The sequence below is a fragment of the Lutjanus erythropterus genome, chromosome 13 (assembly GCF_056507025.1).
Source record: "Lutjanus erythropterus isolate fLutEry1 chromosome 13, fLutEry1.hap2, whole genome shotgun sequence".
In the NCBI taxonomy this organism is placed as follows: Eukaryota; Metazoa; Chordata; class Actinopteri; order Lutjaniformes; family Lutjanidae; genus Lutjanus; species Lutjanus erythropterus.
This window is the reverse complement of record NC_139329.1, coordinates 30658470-30680752: the sequence shown is the minus strand read 5'-3', so window position 1 is coordinate 30680752 and position 22283 is coordinate 30658470. Positions and strand designations below refer to the sequence as shown.

The following is a 22283-nucleotide window of genomic DNA, read 5'->3' as shown; positions in this document are numbered from 1 at the left end:
TCACAGCACACAACCCGGTTCAGACGGTGAGCATGCACATGTGAACGTGGCTCCAAGCTAAGGATCTACAGTGAGGATTTAGGCTAAACACATGGTGTAAATGACGTCTTTCGAGTCAACCTGGCATGCTGAGGCTTTAGAATACTTGGATTACACCAGATGAACAGTATGGAGGCATTTTATGGCTGTTGTGTTTTTATTCCAGTTGTTTTTTAACGTTTGAAAACTGGCCACCGTTCACTTAAATTGTTTGGGAGTTTATACAATGCTGTTTCCTCTTTCCTGTATAATGCTTCAGACACATCAAGATAAAAAAAAAAAATACAATGATTGTTGTGGATGAATGCATCAATACTGATAATTAAATTGTGTAAAATACATAATAAATATAAACAATATAACATAAATTATAATATAATGTTCTCAAATGGGCCAATATGCATAATGAGCACTTTTTTTACTTCATATTTTATGGATATTTTCCAGATAACACCTAAGTATTTTTTCTAGATTTTGAATGCATGAGTTCTGGTATCCTGTTTTTCACAGTGAGATAATGCTACTGCACTACCAATGCAAGTATATTGAATAATATTGTTGATAAAAATAAAAGAAGAAGAAGAAGAAAAGAAACAGTGTAGCACAAACAATATGATGACCCTCTTGTGTCACATGATTTAATCCCTATAAAGACATGATTATAATTTGGAAAAAGTTGCCAAAATTAAAATCATATCTTAATAAACAACACTCAAACTCAAGTTGGTTTTAAACACTGAATTCTACTTATGGTCCACTAGAGGGCGCTGTCATACTTCAAGCATGTAGGGAAGTCCAGGATCTCTCTGTTCCTTTTCTGGTTTCTCTTTCTGCTTTGTAGTGTGTAACAAAAAAAAAGATGCGCTCTTGTTCTCAGCTCAGTGATTTAGTTATTACAATACCACTGCTTTTATTTCCGCATCGGAGGAGGAGACTGTCGGTGACACAACCCTGCAGCCGTGTGACGTTTGGGGAAGTTGCTCAATATCGGAAAGACACATTTCACTCAACTGTGAACAAAGTATCAGTTCGCTAATATTCTGCTTTTATGGATGCGTTCAATATATGAGGATAATAACAGTCATAACGGCGCTGTGAGTCGTACATCATGTCAGTGTAACCGTCAGATTAAACCTAAAGTCGGGTTTGTGTCAGTATTTTGTAGCATCATGAATAATTCAGTAACTTCCGCTACTTATATTCGCAACCTCAGTTTAAGTTTACGACGCAGGTTGTCCGATTTTTTGGACCCTCAGGACAGGTGGAAAGATGTTATTGTGTCCATACGGAAGAAGAATGGGGAGTTCAGGTACTCTCAGAATCATGTGAGGTAGGTGATTGTAACGGGTGACATGGAAGAGAAGCGACTGTTTTATCAATGGTCAGAAATTAATATTATCGATCTATCTATCTGTTTTCCAGGAGGTTTGAAGGCCTTGTTGCACGAGGTAAAAGTCCCACAGAGGAGCTGCTGAATGACTGGGGGACCACCAACAGCACAGTGGGTGAACTGGTGGACATCCTGAGGAGTCACAAGTTACTGGCTGCTGCTAGTGTTCTGCTACCTGGTATGTTTTCTTTTAAGCATTATGATATTACATCATATTATCAAAATCACAAGGTGCTACGTCCAAATCTCTGCTGCTGCAGTTGTTTGATGAAGGAGAAATGTGTGACACACAGCATTATAATGAAGTGTAAGAAAACGTGTCTGCTTGGTAGAGACCCCAACACATGTCACACCTTCATGATTTTAACAGTTTTTTTGGGGGGGTTTTCAGCGAAAATGAAAAGTGTGATGCAAAAATGATCATTCTCTCTAATTGTGACTCATATAGCAATATCTGTCAATATAATCACAAAACCGTTAGGGCTGCAACTAAGGAGTATTTCGATTAATCAATTAATCTTGTCACAATCTTGTCAATAGAAAAAAAAGGTCAGAGCAACATGTTTTAAGTCTGTCTTGTAAAGATAATTTTCATTATCAGTCAGATTGTAAATCTGTTCGTTGTTTTGTTGATATAATGTCCAAAAAAAGGAAAGATTAGTGTTTCCCAAAGCTCAAGATGACTTGAAAACCCAAAGATATTCAGTTTACTGTCAGAACGGGGTAAAGAAACCAGAAAATGTTCACATTTAAGAAGCTGAAATCAGAATATTTTGACTTAGTATATTGCTCAAACCATTTAATCAAATATCAAAATAGTTGCCAATAATGATTCATAATTGATTAATTGTTGCAGCTCTGGATACCATGTCCTGCAGTCCTGCCTACAACCTTGTCTATAAATTAAAATTCCTCAAAATGACACCAAGTAACACCTGCATCATCCTCGTCAAATATCCTACGTTTTTATTTTGGCCAGAAGTTTTGATATATCTAACATTTTCAGAGAGTGAGTACAGACACTCACTCAGACTTAGTTTTATTACATTTATTTGTCAGGGAAGGTTTTGTTCCAGATTTAATTACTGGAAGTTGTTAGACCCAAATAATTTTGGCGACGCTGCCTTAAAGGTAAAATGATCCCTGGGAAATGAGATGGAAAAGTGCCACAGCAGGGATCACTGTTTCATACGTGATTACACATCGACATACCACATAGAAATTAAAGACGTGTAGCTGGTGACATTCATTCTTTGAACTCCACCGCCGAGGTGCTGTTGGGCGAACCTCAAGTAACCCCAGCTGTTCCAGTGGAGCTGCTCAGCGGCCAGCAGATCAGACTGGTTGTACTGGGCAGGTGTGTGACTGTGTGTACCTGTGCAAATGTGATCAGGGTGCTCCTTATCTCATTTTGATGTCTTTATTCTTGTTCACATGCAGCGGAAGAGGCCATCTCATCGGAGCGACAACAGGCCCCTCCAGCAGTAGAACTATACAACAACCTTCCAACCAGACAGCTGGAAGAAACAGAGACGCAGCGACCACCTGACGCCTCTGTTCTGCAGCCACAGAGTCCATGTGAGACCAGTGAACTAGAAGGTGGTTGCACTTTTTTTTTTCTTCAAACCAAGTCAATTCACATTTTAAGCTGAATTTTATGAGTCACCTGCATATAGTCCTTTATCTTTACAGACGAGAAGGTTGTGGAGCATATTATTAAACTGTGATTGTCAGCTCAAAACCTCAACTTCAGTCTGGGTAACATTATGTGCACGTTCTGACTTCAATTAAAACATTATTTCCACCTTATGTGGGGAAGTTACACAACATTTAGGTTGACAAAAGGTGACTGACTTCTAAATGAGTAGTGGTGGAAGAAGCATTCAGTTGTTTTACTTAAATATTGCCAGCAAAATGTACCATACATACTACAATGTCTACCTGTGAGTCTTTGTATTTGTTGTTCAATATACCTGCATGATGGAGGAAGTATTCAGATCTTCTACACAAGTAAAAGCAGCATTATCCCACAGTAAAAATAGCCAAAAATGTACTTAAGTATTAGTGGCAAAAGGTCCATCTAACAATATCAATATCAGTTTACCATGATGGTTTCCCGTCAGAAAAGGTGACGGCAAAGTAATGTGAATTGATTTTTTTTTTTTTTTTTTTTAATCATCCAAACTGTCCCTTTAATTTAGTTGGGGGAGGTGAAGCTGATTCTAAATACTTTATATATTCTTTGGTAGTTTAATCTGTAACAATGCATCATACTTTATAAACTCCTAATATGTTTTGTGTGTAAAATCTTAATCTGCAAAGTAACTTCAGCTGTCAAATAAACATAAAGATGTAAAAACCACAATACTTCCCTATTCATGTACTTTATTAAATGTACTTCTTTAATTTAGGCTGATTTAACTTCTTCTTAACATCTTGATTTCCTCTGTGGCAAATCTGTAAAAGTGTAATTTTATAAAATTGCCCAGCAGGTAGCAGCAGTGGGGCCATAACCATAAACATTACATTCATGTGACACTTGTCTGTGTGACTCTCGTCAGGTTTCTCCAGCTTCTTGTACAACGAGCTGATGAAGATTACAGGCAACTTTGATGACCGTCCCATATCGGACGGCGGCAGCAGACTGGGAGAGGGAGGCTTCGGCACCGTATACAAAGGTCTCCTCAATGACAAACCTGTCGCAGTGAAAAAACTCAATCCAGTGAGTGAAATTATTTTCATGCTAATCTCATATACTTTTTGTAGATTTTGTGAATCACAGCACAAACTGTTCTCTCATATAGATGGAGGACGTTTCCCTGGATGAGCTGCGAGTTCAGTTCAACCAAGAGATCGAAACTCTGAAGGTGTAAGTTTTCTTCTGTTAACATCCTCGTTAATCCAGTCTGTGTTTGAGTCACAGTCGCCTCATAATCATTAACTTTTATTAGCCATAGCAGACAGGCTGTTTCTGTTCTGAAGCAGGTGTCTCGGTCAAAGTAAGACAACTTTATAGAGTGACAGCATTAAAAGAATTTTTGGAAAAGCAGCACCAAGCTGGTCGCCAACAAATACCTTCAGATCGAATAGAAACATATAGCCAGTTATTCTAATTACTAAATGAGTAAAGCTTGGTTTTGTGCCTTTTACAAAGCATGACATGTAAGCAGAGAGCTTTAGAAAGGCTTTTCTTTAGATTTTTTTTTACCTTTAATCACCAGGGTTAGCTGTTTACCATCTTTATGCTATGCTAAGCTAACCATCTCCTGGCTTTAACTAGCAATTTCTCTAAGCCCAACATAGGATAACACAAAGTAATGATTCAGATACGGTTTGATGAGGTTGTTTGTTCCACAGATTGAAACACGAGAACTTGGTGGACATGGTTGGATTTTCCTGTGATGGACAGCACCCATGTTTGGTGTATGCCCTAATGGCCAATGGTTCTCTTCTAGATCGACTAGCTTGCATGGTAAGAACCATCCGCACTACAGACTCCACAGATTCTGCCTTTTAAGTACTTGTGCATTTACACGGGTAATTCAATTGTGTGTTTTTTGTCCTTTTCAGGAGAGAACTCCTCCGCTGTCCTGGCGACAGAGATGCTTGATAGCTGAAGGTACAGCGAGTGGTTTGGAGTATCTGCACAGTAACCATCATGTGCACAGAGACGTTAAAAGGTACATAAACTGAGGTCTTTCCTCGCTTGCCCTTTAAATGATCTTTTCTAATGGAAACAGTTCAACATTTTGAAAAAAAATCACTTAGGTTTTATTCAGATTGCAACCAAATCAGATTAGTTTCTCAAATCCGATCTTTAAGACAGACTGTCTGCACCGTTATCTGCAAGTTGACGTCACCAACCTATCTGCATTGGGTTGCTGCGGTAAACCCATCAGTGACTCAGTACGTTGGGAATGTGTCTTTTCAGTGTGACAGCATGTGAAATCAAGATCCATCATCTCAGTGTCCAAACAGTCCCTTTCTGTCAGAACCAGATTGTGTTCTGTTCAGTCGTTCTGATGCACCGCACGCTGGATTCGATGTTTTTGTTGTGCAACATCTGGAAGCTGATTGGAATCACATTTCAAACAACTTTCAAATGTGGTTTGGATCAGGAAAAAATCACACAATCAAATCAAAAATAACTTTTCATGTGGTTTGTTTTTTTGCAGTCCAGACTTTCTGAAATCAATCTGGATACAGTCTGGGTATGCCAAAAATCAGTTCGGGGCTGGCAATCTGAACTAGGCCTCGGTCACTTGGTGCATCTTTGGTGGATCAGACGGCTGATTTCAATAAAGCAAGAAGCTTTCAAGATGGTTTGAAATACAAACTGCTCAAACCACTTCTCGGATGTGTTATTTAAATATGAAGCTATAGGATTAAACCAGCGGTTTTCAAAGTCAAAGAGCCTCAGAGCCTTGGATGTCTGTGGAAATATGATTTAACATGCTCTTTAACCACACCATACACATTTAGGCTATTCTATGTGATTTTGATAGCTAATGTAATATATTTTAATTTCCATTCACTGAGGCTTTCCTGAAACTGTTTGAAAGCCCGGCTCACACTTTGAAAACATCTGGATTTAACAAACAAGATATGATGTATAAATTTAATCTGCTTTAGAGAGATTTGCAGGCAGATTCTGTGACTGTTACACAGAGCCAGGCTAGCCTTTTCCCCCTGCTTCCAGTCTTTGTGCTAAGCTAAGCTAACTGTCTCCTGGCTGTAGCTTCATATTTAACAGAGGGATGTGACAGTGGTGTCGATCTTCTCATCTAACTTTAAGCAACAAAGTTTAAATGTAGAACTGTTCTTTTGACAGGAGCAGAAGTGTATGAGTCAGATATGCTTCACTCACTGTGCTCTTAATTGTTTCTTTTGTCAGCGCAAATATCCTGCTAGATGAAAAATTAGTGGCAAAGATCTCGGACTTTGGGCTGACGAGAGCATCGGCCAAACGGACATCAACGACCATGATGACGGAGAGGATTGTGGGTACCCGTGCATACATGGCACCTGAGGCGCTGAGAGGAGAGATCACACCAAAATCTGATGTCTTCAGCTTTGGAGTGGTGGGCTTTCTACACACACACACACACACACACACACACACACACACACACACACACACACACACACACACACACACACACACACGCACGGATTGTCCCCATAGGAGTACCCTTTAATAAAGGTTCCACCTGGAACCCAACATAAAGGGTTATGCCTAGAACCATCTGTGAAATGTTCCACCCAGAACCCCCTTATGAGAGGTTCTACAGAGAAACCATCCATGGTGCAATTGTTCCACCCTGAACCCTCTCTGGGGATTTTATCATTTACAGGTTCCTTTTTCTAAGGGTGCTAACAAGAATCCACCTAGGGGGTTCTCCTGAGAACGCTTTTATATTCCAAGGGTTTCATCTACAACCCACTCAGGGGTTTCTCCTGAGAACGCTTTTATATTTCTATGTTTTAATCTAAAACCTTCTTGTCTTTTAAGGGTTCTACATTCTGAACAAAGACATTATAGTCACTAACAAATAACAAAAGTACATACTTTTGCATTTTGGAACATAAAACAGCCCTTCATGAAGAACCCTTTTGGAACTTTTATTTTATATGTACTCGAGTGCGGGGTTTTCCCAGAACACTGACACATACAGAACTGCACAACATGATAGTATTGATTTCTCCCTGTTTGTGAAAACAGAGCTCTATTTCTTGTATGATCTGTCATTATTTCCTACATTAAATTCTGACTCAGTTTAGGGGCGCAGCTGTACTGTGTTAGCAGCTGTAAATGTTGAACATATTATCCGTTGTGTGACACTGGTTGAATGATTTATGAGATCAGCACTGTATAAAACTGCCTGACCCTCCATACAGTGCAGCATATACAGCTTATACGTCTTATTAGGACAGCTGTGGAAACACTACAGTGTCTGTGAACCTGCCTGGCACATGGTGGAGTAATAAAGGTTTTCTGTTGTCCGCAGACATGTGATTAACCCCCCATCTCTCTGCCATCTACAGGTGTTGTTAGAAATATTGTCTGGACTCCCGCCAGCGGATGAAAACCGCGAGCCACAGTTCTTGGTGAGCAGCACAAAAGAGGCTTTCACTGCGAATCAGTTTACGATTACAGCTTATTAAAGACTTTGCATTTGATTATTAAGGGCACCTTATCAGTTAGCATGCATTAAAAAGTAACTGAAGGATCTGAGCCAGTTTTCATCTGTCGAAATCAATCGATCTTCCAATGTGATAACTTTAAAATGAAGCGATATTTTCCACAAATGGTGGCTTTTGAAGTTTATCGCTGCTTTCAGTCATCTGTGATGTGATTTTCTCTCTCCCAGATGGAGATGAGGTATGATATAGACGATGAAGACGAGGAGCTGACTTTACAGGACTTCCTGGACAAAAAGATGGGAGACTTGGAGCAGAGCCAGGTGGAGAGTGTCTACTCTTTGGCCTCTAACTGCCTACATGACAGGAAAAACAGACGGCCAGTCATCAGACAGGTACAGTGAAGACAGACACATATTAAGACATATGAGTATTAGTTTAAGCTACTGTGTTGGCATTGTGCGTTTTTAATAATCATTTGATAACAAAGGAGGTTTATGATACATGATAAACCTGTGGCTGCACACACGATATTTGTTAGTGATCAGTTAATTGTTGGTTTTAATCCCTTGATGGGATTTGTTGACAAAGATTATCAGACTTATCCTTTCTCAGCAACTGCATCTGTGAAGGCTTTTACTTTGTTCAGATAAGAAAGGCTCTGGTCTCATAATTACTGGAGCAATTTGTAGCGATGGCATCTGCAAAAATGAGCACAGAAGTTCAAATAGCGAGTTGGAGCCATAGAGAGTATATTAAATAGATGGAAAACCCCTTTGATATGTGATCTGTGGTTAAAGTGAATCACTTCCTCCTGCCCCTCCTCTCCATATTTGGGGAAGCTTGGACTGCAGGACATTGTCAGTTTACAATAGCAAGTGATCACTAGTCCTCCACTGTAAGTTGATCAGCTGTTTGTAACCATCAGTTGTCTGTCAAAGTAAAGTGTCATATCGTGGTCATTCGATCATTTATTACAGTAAATATATTGCATATTTCTCCTATAATGCAATAAGTCAAAAAAACATTTTGCAAAAGACTTTATGTTATTGTTACTATTTATCCTTAATGAGGTGTAAGTAGATTGTTAACTAGGCTTCACTGTTCACTTTAATCAAACGGTGAAGAATCTGAGACAAATATAAAACATGGAATTTGCTGCAGCCTTCATTACATTACGGCTTTCGTGTTTCCTGTAAGCACATGCTAAAATACAAAACTTTATGTATTGTTGTTTGTTTTTGAGTTCTTAATATCTGTCTCAACAGGTACTCCTGGAGCTTAAAGGAGTCGTCAAGACCATTTCACTGGATTTTTAGGCACAGGAGTGAAGTAAAGCATTCCAGAGAAGATGGAGGATTTCTGAGTGCACGCACTGACAAATATATTTCATTTAGTTACACAGAAATACATGTTGCTTGTTTACTGACAAAATATGTTTTTCCAACAGTATCTCTTTCTTTGTAATGATAAATGCTTTTTTCATCTTACTGTAAATAATTGAATATATTTTTATAAGAAGTACATACCTTAGGTTTTAGTTCAGTAACTGCAGTATTCTGTAATGGCATTAAGCATTGTGTGAGGTCTCACAAAATGCCCGGAAAAAATTACGAAGAGTATCTTGAAAGTGTTGAAAGCATTTGCTCTTGCCACAGTGTTTCTATCATGTATTTATTGCAGAGAAGGAATAAAATGAATGCAACAGGAAACTGATTTAAATATTTTATTTTTTCTTCTTTAAAAGAAAGATTTGTAAGAAAACAAATAAGACCAAACATGATTCTTTTTTTCTATTATAATGACACTGTATGAATATAAAGGGATTTTCCCTTCGAACATGAGGTGAGCTTAGTAGTTTGCCTAATATTAATCAGTAGATCAGTGGAAGTGGCAACATTTTGATCAAGGTACTTGAAGTATTCCCTTTCCTATCCGGCTGCTTGGCCTCCCTCTTGTGTGGGAGCCAGCAAAGTTTGAGTAGCTTCCTCTCAGTGACATATGAGATGTATTGATGTAATATTTCTGGAAGCCCCAGTTCTTTCCACTTTGATCCTCACCGACACCAACAATCACCAGAACAGACCAGACTGCGTCTTAATCATAGAGCGTCACACAGCTACAATATGTACATTTACAGCACTTGCATAGAAAAATAAGTTTCTCAGCAGATGATTTTTCATGTAAACCACAGTTATATCAAAAAAGAAGTCAAATTTTCCAATATAAAATGCACTGTTAAAATGAATCAAATAGACACGGGTGGGAGAATTAGATGTTTTCTGCTTTGGAGCACCTTGTTGTGCAAACAGTAGGAGACAAAATGTTCAACACATTAGACACAAAACATTAATTGACACAGACTTAAGGAATGCAAGTTAAGAATTTGAGCATGTGAACTTAAAAAAAAAAAAATGGGGGAATTTCATCATATTGGCGCAAGTTCACATTAGTCGCACTAACATTTTTCAAGCCTCAGAGCTGGCAACAATGTAGAAACCTCAAGTTTGACTTTGGACCTCTGAATCGCTCTAAGTTAATGTTTGTAACTGTGCTAACATACATAAATATGCTTCCATTTGGCAAGCTACAAATGGAAACTCTGAAGTGTGTCGCTGCTCAGTTGTCCTTGGCGTGCATAGTTGTATCTCTGGTGAACTTTTGTGGGAATTTGAAGTTGTTGTTGTCTTATTCTTTTAAACAAGTGTGCCAAATATGATCCCCCCTCCCCCCCCAATCAAAGGAATGTTCCAGTGTGGAACGTGCTCAGGGTGGAGGTGGTGGCCGGCTGCTGAGGTCTGTTTAGTCATCCTCCTCTCTCCCTGTGGGTGGTCGGGTGATGCGGCGGCCGCCCTTCTTCCCCTGGGGGCCTTTGGGCTTGGCGAAGGCCTGCTTGTGTGCATGCTGCTTGGGATGCACCTCTTCATACAGGAAATCACTGGTCAGTTCATCCCCGTTGTCAATCTCCAACTGGGAAACAGACAGAACACCGTGAGCTGACAGACTACACTCAAATATATTGTTCTTTTTGGTAAACAAGGTTATAACTTTTTGATGCATGTTACAAATATTTCAAAGGAGAATCATGTAAGACCCTAGCATTCAAAAGTAAGTACTGCAGTACAAATACGGACTGAGGATTATAGAGTTAGAACTATAGATGGTTATAAATGGCTTTGGCAAGTAGTTTGCAGGCTGCAGGGACAGAAGCTGCTTGAGATGAGAGCAACATTACAACCGGACAATAACAAGTGATGACGAGTCCTACCATGTAAGTTGATAAGCTGTTTATGATGATTATGTTTGTGACTGCCTGCCAGACTGTGGATGCCCCTTCAACTCTGAAGTGGCATCCATATTCATGGCTGACATTACAGTCTGTGAAGATACTGTATAATATGAAACTAGAAGACCTGAGGAATCTATTGGTACCAGTCGTTTCATGCTGGGTTACTGGGAAGAGCTAAAAAAAAAAATGCTCCAAATTTTGGCAATGGAAAAAACAGCAGAAATCCTCGAATGTCAACAGTTTTTGATACCAAACCACAGCATGACCACAGAATTTTTCTACGGTGTTCCTCATGGTCTAGGCGTTTTAATCTTAATATTTATTATTAAATAATTAATTAATAATTAATATTTTAATACAGTATTTGGGGGGGATATTTGACCTTTATTATCAATTCTCAAACAGGCAAAAATTGTTCAATTTTGCACCACGTCTGTGTAATAAATCATATCAACCCAAAACTTGGTGCAACAGCTTACGAGATGTGAAAGAGCATGGGAATGGCCATCACATACTTAAATCATAATGTTCTAAACCCTCCTCCACTTGAAACCAAAGAAAACACCAATTACATATTTGCGCCTAGAAAAACAGTCCGTGCTGAGCTACATCTCAGATAAATCTTAAGGTTCCCAGCTTTCAGATGATGTATACCAGTCTTTTGATTAATAAAAACAGTAATATGCCGACAAGACAGTTGTGTGCTTAACATTTTATTTATCCAGCGAGAGATTCCCAACATTTTCACAACTATGTTAAATAAATGCTTCTGTGGCCAACAGACAGAGGCCTATCCAGAGACTGCAAATCTAGAATCTGTAATCTTCATCTTGTGGTATCTGGATCCATATCTGAATTATTCTATCTGAAAATTCTTTGAAAAACCAGGAGATTTTTATGCTGCTGACCACAGTCTTCTATCACAACAGATCATTTCTTACCTTTCTCTCAATCTCAATATGGAGACAGTTTTCCACCATGTCGACCAGGGGATTTTTGCAGCTGGAATACAGCATCCTCTCTCGGATGCTACACTTGTACCCGGGCATAGAATAAATGAAGACTGCACAGAGGGGAAAAAAAAAACAATGAGAGGAGTGGACACCTGATATGAGTCAAGAGCAGCTGCATAGAAAAAAAAAACAGGGTGTGTCAAACTGTTCATGAGAATCTTTTCACCTGTGGACTCTAAATAGTCGCCTTCGTGGGAATGTTTGTAGAGGAAGAAGTGGTAACGTGCAGCGTCTGTAGGGATTCTCATTGGCAGGTCTTTCACCTCTGTTGGCTCAGTGTTGCACAACCGAATCAGCTCCTGCTCAGCATCTACTTCCTGTTGACAGAGAAAATGAAAGGTTACTCTCAAGGTCGACTGCTAGCGTTCGTGACCAGAATGTCTCTGCTTTAAATTCCCAAACATTTCCCCTCTGTCTCAGGTGTGTCTACAGTTGCTGGTGTGCTGGGAGAAACCTCAATGGATAAACAGAACAAAACATGGTGTGCTTTTGAAAAGCTTTTAGGATATAAAAACAAAAAAGGCATTGGAGGCAAAGCAGCCACAATTATTCCTTTGTACTTTGCGCTGATCTGGTCTTGTGACATGAGCCCAGTGAATTTCAATGAGAGGAACAAAGGCTTTTTGGGCAAAATGAGTAACTCATTGTGTTGGTCTGTAAACAGATCCTGATAAAAGACATCTGTATCTCTCCAACCAATATATCTTAAAAGGCAGAGAATTGATTTGCTTATTCAAATCAATGATCCCAGCAAAGGTCACCTACTCACTAACGATTTGCTCTTAAGGACTCACCAGTTGTACGTAGTTGAGCTTTTTCTCCCTGTAACGTTCAAGTGCTGCAACAGCATCTTTGTGCAACGGGAAGGCAACGCCTGACAGAGTCTGCTGCTTGGTGTCAATACTGATGTCCGTCTGCACCTGAACACAACACAAAACCAAAAGCACTTTCACCGTCCGGTTGTGGTCATTATGATGCATTCAACAAAAATAGCAGTGAGGTCACTGATTGGACTGATCGTCGCATTATTTAGCAAACATTTCATTTGCCTTCAAATAACACATGGGATTATTTATATGAGTACATTTAAAAAGGTCAGATCTTTATTAAAAGACATATTTATGCAGAAACATGCCCCCAATACATTTCTGAATCTATAAAGAGAACCTGTTAGACTGTGGTTACTAACACGTTCTTGTCTTATTAAGACACACACACACACACACACACACACACCAGATGCCTCATGACCATGTTATACTGACATGCTTGTGATGACATGTCATCATGCTGACTATCACAAATAATAGACAGAGCAGATTGTTACATCAAACTTTAACTTGTATTTTTAATAATTATAATAATGAATTAATAATTATTAATTCTATTCATATAGAACTTTCATACTTAAAATATTAAGGACAGAGGTCTGTAGAAAAAAAACAACAATAATAAATAAAACAATGCAACCAATGACAAAAGTCAAGCTAGAATCAAGCAGAACAGTGGCATAAATCAGCTAGGTAGAACAATCAGGATAAACATGCATCACCATGCATCTTTTAACATTCAGTAAATCAGCTGGACACAACACCACGGACCAACTCAGGAGGGGAGGAGGACAGAGGGGACAGCTTGGATTTAAGGCTGGGAAAGGAAAATGAAACAGACAACATGGAACCTCGGGCTACAAACTGAATGGAGTGTAAACATGACACCTGCAGGATGTGAGGAGGACTCTGTGTTTACATCCATGATGCTTCACAGTTGGACAACGTTTCCCAGATGTTGAACTTTTTATGTGAATATGCAGACTATATTATCATCACCACCTGCTGCTGCTGTTTACATTCAAACTGACGCAAATTCAAAAAGAATACAGAATTATTTCCTGGTTGTATTTTATTTTAGATTTTATCCTATTCTGTTCTGAATTTAATTAACTGTATTCCATGTGTGTAGCATGAAGGATCTACAACTCTCATTTTGTTATTCAACCTTGTGTTGTACGATGATAATAAATCACCTTGACATCTGTCTGACTCTATAGATTTAACTGTTAAATTCAGCTCTGATCTTTAAATGTAATCATACGAGGAGGCAAATCAATATTCACTGATGAATACAGTGTCATAATGACTCACAGATAAGAGAATAAATATTCGTCATTTTAGTCATCAGAAAATAACACACATGCAACAAGCGGCTGGAATTCTGGAGCACGATGATTACAAATGAGGTGCTTGTATCGGAAGTGACAAGGCGCCTCCACGAAATCACACAGAAAACTCGAAATGCTGGGGGGATTACACTGATGGATTGCATCTATTTTTAGAGGCCTGTTCCCTCAAAATGAAATGCCGTGCAAACATGATTGAGCCTCCGATGTAGCTACCTCGCATACCAAAAAGGATTGCGGGTCTTTTATCCATCTGCTTAGTAAAAGGCAGTCAGTCTCCAAGGCACAGCAATGATAAATATTTCAAAGCCTCTTTTTCATCTAGGCAGTACAGATTAATGGTATATTATCTTCCTTCAACAGCTGGTCGAGTGGGACGAGCACAAACCTCACTTCCCATTTGCTCTGTTGCCTTTAATTGACCACACTTTGGAGGACTGCACTACTCAAAGCACTTCCATATATGGTCAAAGAGTCAGTTCATGTTTGTGTGGCAGACTGGGAGAGCAGCAATTAGAATAGGTTGCCTCTCAAAAAACCAAGTTTATTTGGGTTCATTTATAGTGAAGGTCCCCTAAAAGTCTGAAAATGTCTTTTTTTTCCAAAAAAGGATAGCTCAACCCCAAATCAAAACTACACTGTAAAAAATAAAAAGTTGAGAAAACTAAGTTTCAAGGCAACATACTGCAATAGATTTTTCAGAAGTTTTAAAAAAAGCTTTACTTTTCTTTGTGGAATAAACTTGAATCTTTGCGTTTCAGAAATCCAAAAATATGGTATTTTAAAAATTAGTGAGTAAAATCTTTGAAGTGAACATGAATAATGGCTAATATTTTCAATCAAAACAATTTAACTGTCAGGCACCCAAGTAATGACAAATAAGGTTCACAGCTCAGTTGTTTTTAGTTTCTAAAACACAAAGATTCAAATTAGTCTAAAGAAGTAAGTAGTTTTTTTTTAGTTTATTGCAAAACTTAAAGATTTTGAGTTGGGCTCAAAACACAAAACTCTATTGCAGTAAGTTGCCTTGAAATTCTGAGTGTGCTCAACTTTTTTTACAGTGTACATATTTTTGTTTGTACCAGTGGTGCTATTTATCCATATATAGATATGTTTGATGTCTGCCTTCATTCCAATATAAGGGTACTATTTCCTTTCTCCTGTGGAATCTATCAGAACTACTTTCTTTCTATTAGAAACAAAATCAACAAAGAAAAAAAAAGTCAAAAGTTCCATAATGTTGCAGGGGAAACAGACATCTCTATGGCCGATATCTCTAAAACTCAGCTACTTCCACCAAAACTATCCAAACTGATAAATGGCACAACTGGCAAGAGGAGAAATATGTATTTTGGATTTTGAGGTGAACTGTCCCTTTAAACTTTGGGCCGGTCGGAGCCTTTCTGGCACAGGCCTAAAGCCCTCCACATCAGCAGTGTTAACAGCGCTGGCGTCACCAGCAGCATGCAGCTGATATCACATTACAGTATTTCTTCATCTTATCACTGCAAACAAAGGCAGAGCACAGTAAACATGAAGCTCACCTGTGCTCCAAGCAGAATCCCTGCCAAGCACTCAGAGCTGCAGAGAACTCACATCTGCATGTGGCACAGACTGTAAACAAGACTTTTTATGGCGCTATGAGTGTGAGCTGTATAAGCCTAATAGATTCATCTCTGCCAACATCCTGCTGTTCTAATGCATCAGCGTCTTTGCACTGTGTTGATACTGCCGGGCAAGCATATGCACACTTGCACTGCTGCTGACCTTGTGCTGTTTGGAAGGATGCATCGCTGGCCTTCACTGATACTCCACGCTGTCTCTGGTGGGATTTATATCTCACACACAGGAGATGTGATAACTGCTGTTAGCTGAGGTAAGCTATTTTTTCCCCCACCGAGGCCACATGTGTAAGTGTGTCGTAGTGTCATCCATTTTCAGAAGTGAAACAAGCCCAATTTACACCCACTTCAGAGAAGAGTCAAGCCATGCAGACTGTAAACTGACAGTGATATGTGTGCACACGAACACTCTGAGGTGCATCATTTCCTCTGTGATTATGTCAAATGCAATGATGGCCAGGGATAGATGCTTTTAAGCACTGGCCCGCACTGCTTAAAGCGGTCCACAAAGCCTCTGAATTAGGTGGCAAAAGTACATTTTTGGTGGCCAAAATGTGGTCTTCCTTAACACTGACACCACCTTGACACCATTCTAGCCACCTAACAGTCCCACCAGGATTTTGCAGGCTTTTTTGGGACTGCTATGGCCTAAGAGGCCTGATTTCACAGGAGCTTTTCTTAAAAAAAGCAATGCATGTTGCATTGTTTTTAAAAGTCAAAGGCATCTTCTTCCACAAAGAATAAAACAGCACCTTTTTCTGAGTAATCTACGTACCCTTACCAAAAAGGCTCAGGATTAATAAAAAAAATATGCTTTTATTTGTAAATGAAGAAGCATGCTGGGAGGGGTCTTTCACAACGAAGCAATCTCAGTCAAAACAGCAAGCACAACATTATAAAATACAAAAGCGCACAGACAATGACAATCCTTGTGTTCTTTTTAGTACCAATGACATAAAAAAACTACAAACAAAAAAAGAAGTAAATAATAAAATACTGAGTTGGTTCATTGAGATGTTAATGTATGACATTTACCCAAGGGATTGCCATGATTGGTGGAACTCATGGGAAGCTACAATAATTGGTCAAATTTGCAGGACCAAAACTGCAAGATCGTGCAGACTTCACAGGGATTGGTTAATTGTTGTGATCACAAATTTGCAACTTCCTGCAGAGACTAACTTAAACTCACGCTTCCACTGACTCCTTCCTTTTTTTTTTTTTTTCATAGTCCACCTTTAGTGTTTCTAGTTCTTCATAAGGATCGTGTCAGCAGCCTGAGTAGGTTCAGGAAACCCAACTTCAGTAGCCCCAACATATCAGTATCGCTCGGTGAAACCCGATGACCAGAAATGGTTCCTGAATGACTTGTCTGTTTTTTTGTGTTTGCTTGTTCATACCTCATTTAGTCTGATCTGCTTCAGTTCCTCCTCTGCCGCAGTGAGGGGTTGCGGAGCAGCCTGAGAGATCAGGTATTTCTTGTATCCATTGAGATTCAGGTCATCCTGGGAGCAAAAAAACACAAACACACATCATATAACAATACAGACCGACTCTCTAATTCATAATTGCTTGTATCAGTGGCGATAAACTGAAAAGACTGACACACAACTTGTTAAAGTTGGGTTTCTGAAGATTGTAACTAAAGCTTGAGTGCATAAAAGAGCTTCTCTCATCACTTCAAGTGTTGCTGTAAGACCAACCTTAACGGTACCAAAAATCTCATCCTTGATGTGGCCGCCTCCAAACTCTTTCTTCAGTGTGGCTCTGGTAGCAGCATATAACATTTTATTCCGCACCTGTTGAGAATATGAGGAAATGTCTCAGAATCTTTATTATTTAGAAAACCCGAAAAAAGACGAGATATTTCACAATTTTTCTCAAAATGTTACATGGTTGATTGTAAAGATGGGTCTAAATCTGGCAGCTTCTCACCTGTGTTTTTATTTTTTAATCTTTTCCTTTCTTCCTTTTGTTCTGAGTGTTTTACACTGTTTCTTAGAAATAATTGGAAATTACAAGAAAAAGAGGCATTGATGTTGTGAGCATAATGGCAATTGTGTTGAATGCTTGCTTATGTTCCTGCAAACACTTTTATTAAAGGTGTACAGTTTTCATGTAAACTAAGAGTTTGTGTTTACGCTCAGTGCTGCTCACCAAAACTACTGGGCGCATCCTTGAGGTCTAACAAAAGTGTTTACTCACTCATAAAAATGACATCACTTAAATCAATGTTTACATGGCACATGAGAGAAGTTAGGCTTCAGGGCTTTCTGACAGAAAAGCTTTAAGTCAGTGGACATAATATAAAAGACCAGCAAAGTCCACATTAGATTATGGACAAGACTTCCACCCAGGAGACTGGAGTTCAACTCACATTTGAAACTTATTGTTGATTTATTATTTTTAGCCTCGACTTACTATCTTAATTTTTTAAAGTTTAGGCAAAAAATGACTTACTTAGGTTTAGGGTATAAGACTAGTTTGTTATGTTAAGGAAAAGGACTAGACATGTCTAATCAAAAATTACATCTCACTGACTGAACAAAAATTAATAAAAACACACACAATATGGACAAAGCAGCAGCTGCACACACTGGTTGTGAAATGATTCTGCAACTTCCAGACAAGCCTGAACCTGATGCACTGTGCTCTGAGCTGGAGGGCAGGAATGTTAAACTCAGAACGTGAATCTGAGCTCAGCTCCACCATGCAGTTAGAGAGCTACAAATATCCTGCATGGCACTTTATTTTGGCATTGCTCTCTCCTTGCAACATTCCTCTTTCCACTGCTGCAGAAACAACATTTGTATGCGTATTTGTCACGGCTATTTTGAATCACTGTGACTTTATCCCAGCAAGTGGTTCATCAAGTTTCAGCGGAAACAAATGACAATGACTTAGGGTTGTGTGAGTTAAACACAATGCAAACCACTTATTCACAAGATAGGGAAACAGCAGAGCAAGATAAGCCCCTGAGAGTGAATTTTGAGTTGCCATGTTATTTGGGAAGCCATACCGATACCCATATTTAGATTTCAAGAGGTTTGTTGGGAAACGGCAAACGCACTGCTGTCCAGGCAAGAGTTGGAGCCTTGATGTGGTAACCCCACCCATCTGATACTCAAAGCAGAGGAGGACTACGGAGAGCCATTCATTAAAAGCAGCCTTGGCTTGGTTCTCTTACAGGAGAGTTGTCCGGTGACCAGGCCAGGAAGATCCACTCATAGCCTTGGTTGTTAGTGGTGTCCAGCCGGTACAGAATGTAGCAGGGCATTTGGTCCTCAAGGAGGGGCAACACTAAGGAATCATACTCCTGGTCCCACTTCTTTGATGCTCTCTTGCTGCCGCCCAGAGTCAGCTGCTCTGGAAAGCAGATGTGTGCCACACAAATTACAGCAGGGCTTGGATTTGTTAGCCATGTTGACATTCTAATGTCAGCCTTAGCAGAAGTTAAGTGTAAACAAACTCTGGGACACTGAGACACGGCTGCTTACCATTCTCAATGATGATCTTTAAGACTCGATATTGGTCTCCGCTCCTGGCGCTGGCAAAGATTTCCTTCACATCATTTCCCGCTGAGAAAAGACAGAGAGGGGGTCAGTCTCCTACTGCTTTAAACAGAGAGCTGCTTAACAACAACACACTCTAACCAACATGGCCATTGTGAGCTTGGATTGTGAGTTTCCACCTAAAAACTTAGTGAATCTTAACCTGTGAAAACAACCAGATGACACAGACACACAACAATCTTCTCAGTTGGCTTTGCTAACATAGACCTTTAAACAAACTTTGAGGAAAATAAACTCTTTGGTTCAATAACTGGACAGCAACCATAACCATAAGGGAGTTGCTGGGTTTCCCTAAGGAACGCTTCAGTTGTGCAGATGTGACTGAAGGCTGACCACCTTTGACCCCAAACCCAAGAACAATAAAACAGGTCTCCAACTCACATTCACAGCAGCATCTTAATGATTTTTTGCTGCAACGACTCTACAGTTTTCCATTCTAACAACCCTGTTTAGATAAATAACAGAAGAAGGCAGAGGTAAAATCTATCTTCACTGCTCTGATTGCATAAAAAAGTTCATTTTTAACTCAGATTTTATGCAGATGTTGGTGTATTCTTTATACTTTGAAGGTTTTCTAAAAAACAGAATTAAAAAAATGCCATATATCACCTCATTTACACTATTGCAATATATAACAATATACTGAATCTGGACTGGAGAGAGGGGGGAAAAAAAGCTGCAGGCTGCTGACCTCCAACTTTGCATCTGTGTGCTGTAAATGTGGGGTAGGTTGGCAAAAAAGTTCATATTTTCCTTTGAGCATTTTGTAAATCAAGTGATCTGAGAGAAAACTACACTTTTGCACCTCTTTGGCACTGTGTTCAGGAATTAGAAAATCCAGCCCCTTAAGGGAGACAGCAGCCAATCACAGCAGAGCTACTCTGATGAAAGATAGTCTCTTTCCAAACTGGTATTTGATATACGGATGTAACAAAAAAAAAGAGTCATAGTGTTTTTTATATAGTTATAAAGAGTTACACAAAAACTTAAATCTGCTGCAGAATAACCTTTTGACAGGGGAGAAAAAAACTGATCACACATACATACAAAGTTAAGATATTTTATAAAAAAAATCAGTGTTTAACGGTGGCGGAGGGTTGATGGAGACATTTACAATTGCTACCTCTCCACGTATGTTATTAACTCACCTAATTTGCACGTTGTTTTACCTCAAAACAGTCTGTTAACATTTCTGCGGTGCTGCTGCCATATATAAAAGGGCGTCACGCCCTACTTAAGTCCATTTCATAATAACACAGTGCAGGTTATAACAGTGCTATTCACATATTTATGGGAACACCGGCCGGCCGGTCTACCAGGCCAGCAGTTTGTTCAAATGAAGGCGTCGCCCATCCATTCAGAAGACTACAGGATTTAAACCATATGCTCAGAGGCAAAATCATAATAGGCTTTTGTTGTTCTATTATGAGAAAATATAGAGTAGCCGTCATTTGGGTTTCTCGTAAACTGGCTAAACACTGAGGGATTATGTTTCATAGTCCTGAAAGTGCCCTAACAGGGCACTGCTGATCACACACATCACGGCAGCTCAAAGCTAGCTAGGAGTGGCTAGCTAACTTGACGCTAGCTTCTCGTTACAATGAATTGCTGGGGGTCCATACAGCTCGTCTGAGAATTACAAACCCACACGGAAAAATAACACGAGGAGAGACCCTGCGAGCAGAGAAAAGCGTTTACCTTGAATGCCCGTTTGATGAGACATGGTGCCTTTCGTCGGATTGAGGTCTGATGCAGCTGATCAGGCGAAACCAGGGCAGAGAAGCAGGAAGTGGACTACATCGACAAGACCCGCCCCACGTCTGTCGTCATCAACATCAAAAATCACATGACATCACAACCACTTTCTTTATTTAAGTCTTGATGATAACTATTATTAATCATCAAACATAAATGTAGTGTATTACAACAACAATAGTTGTAGAAGAAGTATTCATATCCATGATATAAGTAAATGCCACTGTTAAAAAAATACTCCATTAAAAGTTGTACTCCAGTATAAAATTAAAAGCATCCAAAGAAGTAACAGAGCAAGTAGCACTAGTACTGTTGCTTAAAAATTATTATTGTGTCCAAAGTAAAAGTATGCATTGTGTTGCAGAATCTTCCATGTCAGATTTATATTATGTATTATATTATTGGATTATATGCATAAATCTGTATGAAGCATTTTAACCCTCGCTCTACTAACATATTTAACAAGGACTACTGACTGAGATCTCTATAGGGACCCCAGGAAAATACTTGTGTAAGGATGAACCATCATAGCAAAAATGTTTCCTTCTTTTAAAACTAAAGCGTGTTTCTGTACTTTTATAATGAACTTTACTGGAAAAAAATAAACATAGGAGAGGCAGAAGTGTGGTTTGTTTATGTTGACATAGTGTTGTCAGTTTGATTTGGTAAAATATTGACCTTTGCTCCCTACATCTTGGCCCCTATTTCCCTCTGCTGTTCATAAACTACAGATTATACTGTATGTAGGGATGCATGATATGGACTTTTTTTCAGCTCATGTAATAATTACCTGTTTCACATGGCCAATAGAAGATAACCAATTATGAATTTATATGGCTTTACATTACGTTTCAGTTTTGGTTCTTGAAAGGAAAAAGTTTGTCCACCTCTGATTTAGATATTAATTAATTTTAATTAATTAAACTCACACCCCTGTCACCTGTTCATCCTGACAACCAATCACGGCCCCACGTCTCTTCCTATATAATGAGAGGTAAAAGTCACGTAACGGTGTAACGCTGGGAAGAGCCGAGTCAGTCCTCCGAAAATATCTCCAGAACCAGCTGATCAATAAACTCCCTCCATGACACAGTGAGTCGGCAAAAGCCCAGTCTTCTTTTTTCCCTTTCGTTGCCATTTATTTTCCTCCTTCACAAACTTTTTGGGTTTGATTTTCTGTTTGAGAGTGAACTGGGAACCCTTGATTTCTGGAACTCTCGCGACATTTTGTGCGTTTGTTTCTTCATTGTGCGCCCTGTATAAGCAAATTTTGTTTTAAATAT

General features: G+C 39.2%; 3 protein-coding genes across 3 annotated transcripts in view; 2 read left to right on the top strand and 1 right to left on the bottom strand.

The window, feature by feature from the left end:
• Positions 1 to 891: 891 nt before the first annotated feature.
• irak4 (interleukin-1 receptor-associated kinase 4) lies at positions 892 to 8901 on the top strand. The gene is given in 11 exon segments (XM_084735126.1): positions 892 to 1369; positions 1462 to 1607; positions 2870 to 3031; positions 3991 to 4151; positions 4234 to 4298; positions 4787 to 4901; positions 5000 to 5109; positions 6324 to 6510; positions 7475 to 7537; positions 7801 to 7965; positions 8839 to 8901. Coding segments are annotated over 11 exon segments (1515 nt in total). The 5' UTR covers positions 892 to 1091.
• Positions 8902 to 9282: 381 nt separating this feature from the next.
• Positions 9283 to 21063, bottom strand: twf1a (twinfilin actin-binding protein 1a). The gene is made up of 9 exons (XM_084735125.1): positions 20944 to 21063; positions 19171 to 19251; positions 18861 to 19039; positions 17377 to 17472; positions 17074 to 17178; positions 12667 to 12792; positions 12039 to 12189; positions 11801 to 11922; positions 9283 to 10540 (listed from the first exon to the last, which is right to left on the bottom strand). Exons 1-9 carry the CDS (start codon positions 20966 to 20968, stop codon positions 10373 to 10375), a joined length of 1053 nt encoding a protein of 350 aa, XP_084591251.1. The 5' UTR covers positions 20969 to 21063; the 3' UTR covers positions 9283 to 10372.
• A 905-nt stretch (positions 21064 to 21968) lies between these two features.
• tmem117 (transmembrane protein 117) overlaps positions 21969 to 22283 on the top strand; it is a 63930-nt gene continuing 63615 nt past the window's right edge. The window contains exon 1 of the mRNA XM_084734886.1: positions 21969 to 22092. Coding sequence (XP_084591012.1) covers positions 22085 to 22092 — 8 coding nt within the window. The 5' untranslated portion in view covers positions 21969 to 22084. The remainder of the gene's footprint in view (positions 22093 to 22283) is intronic.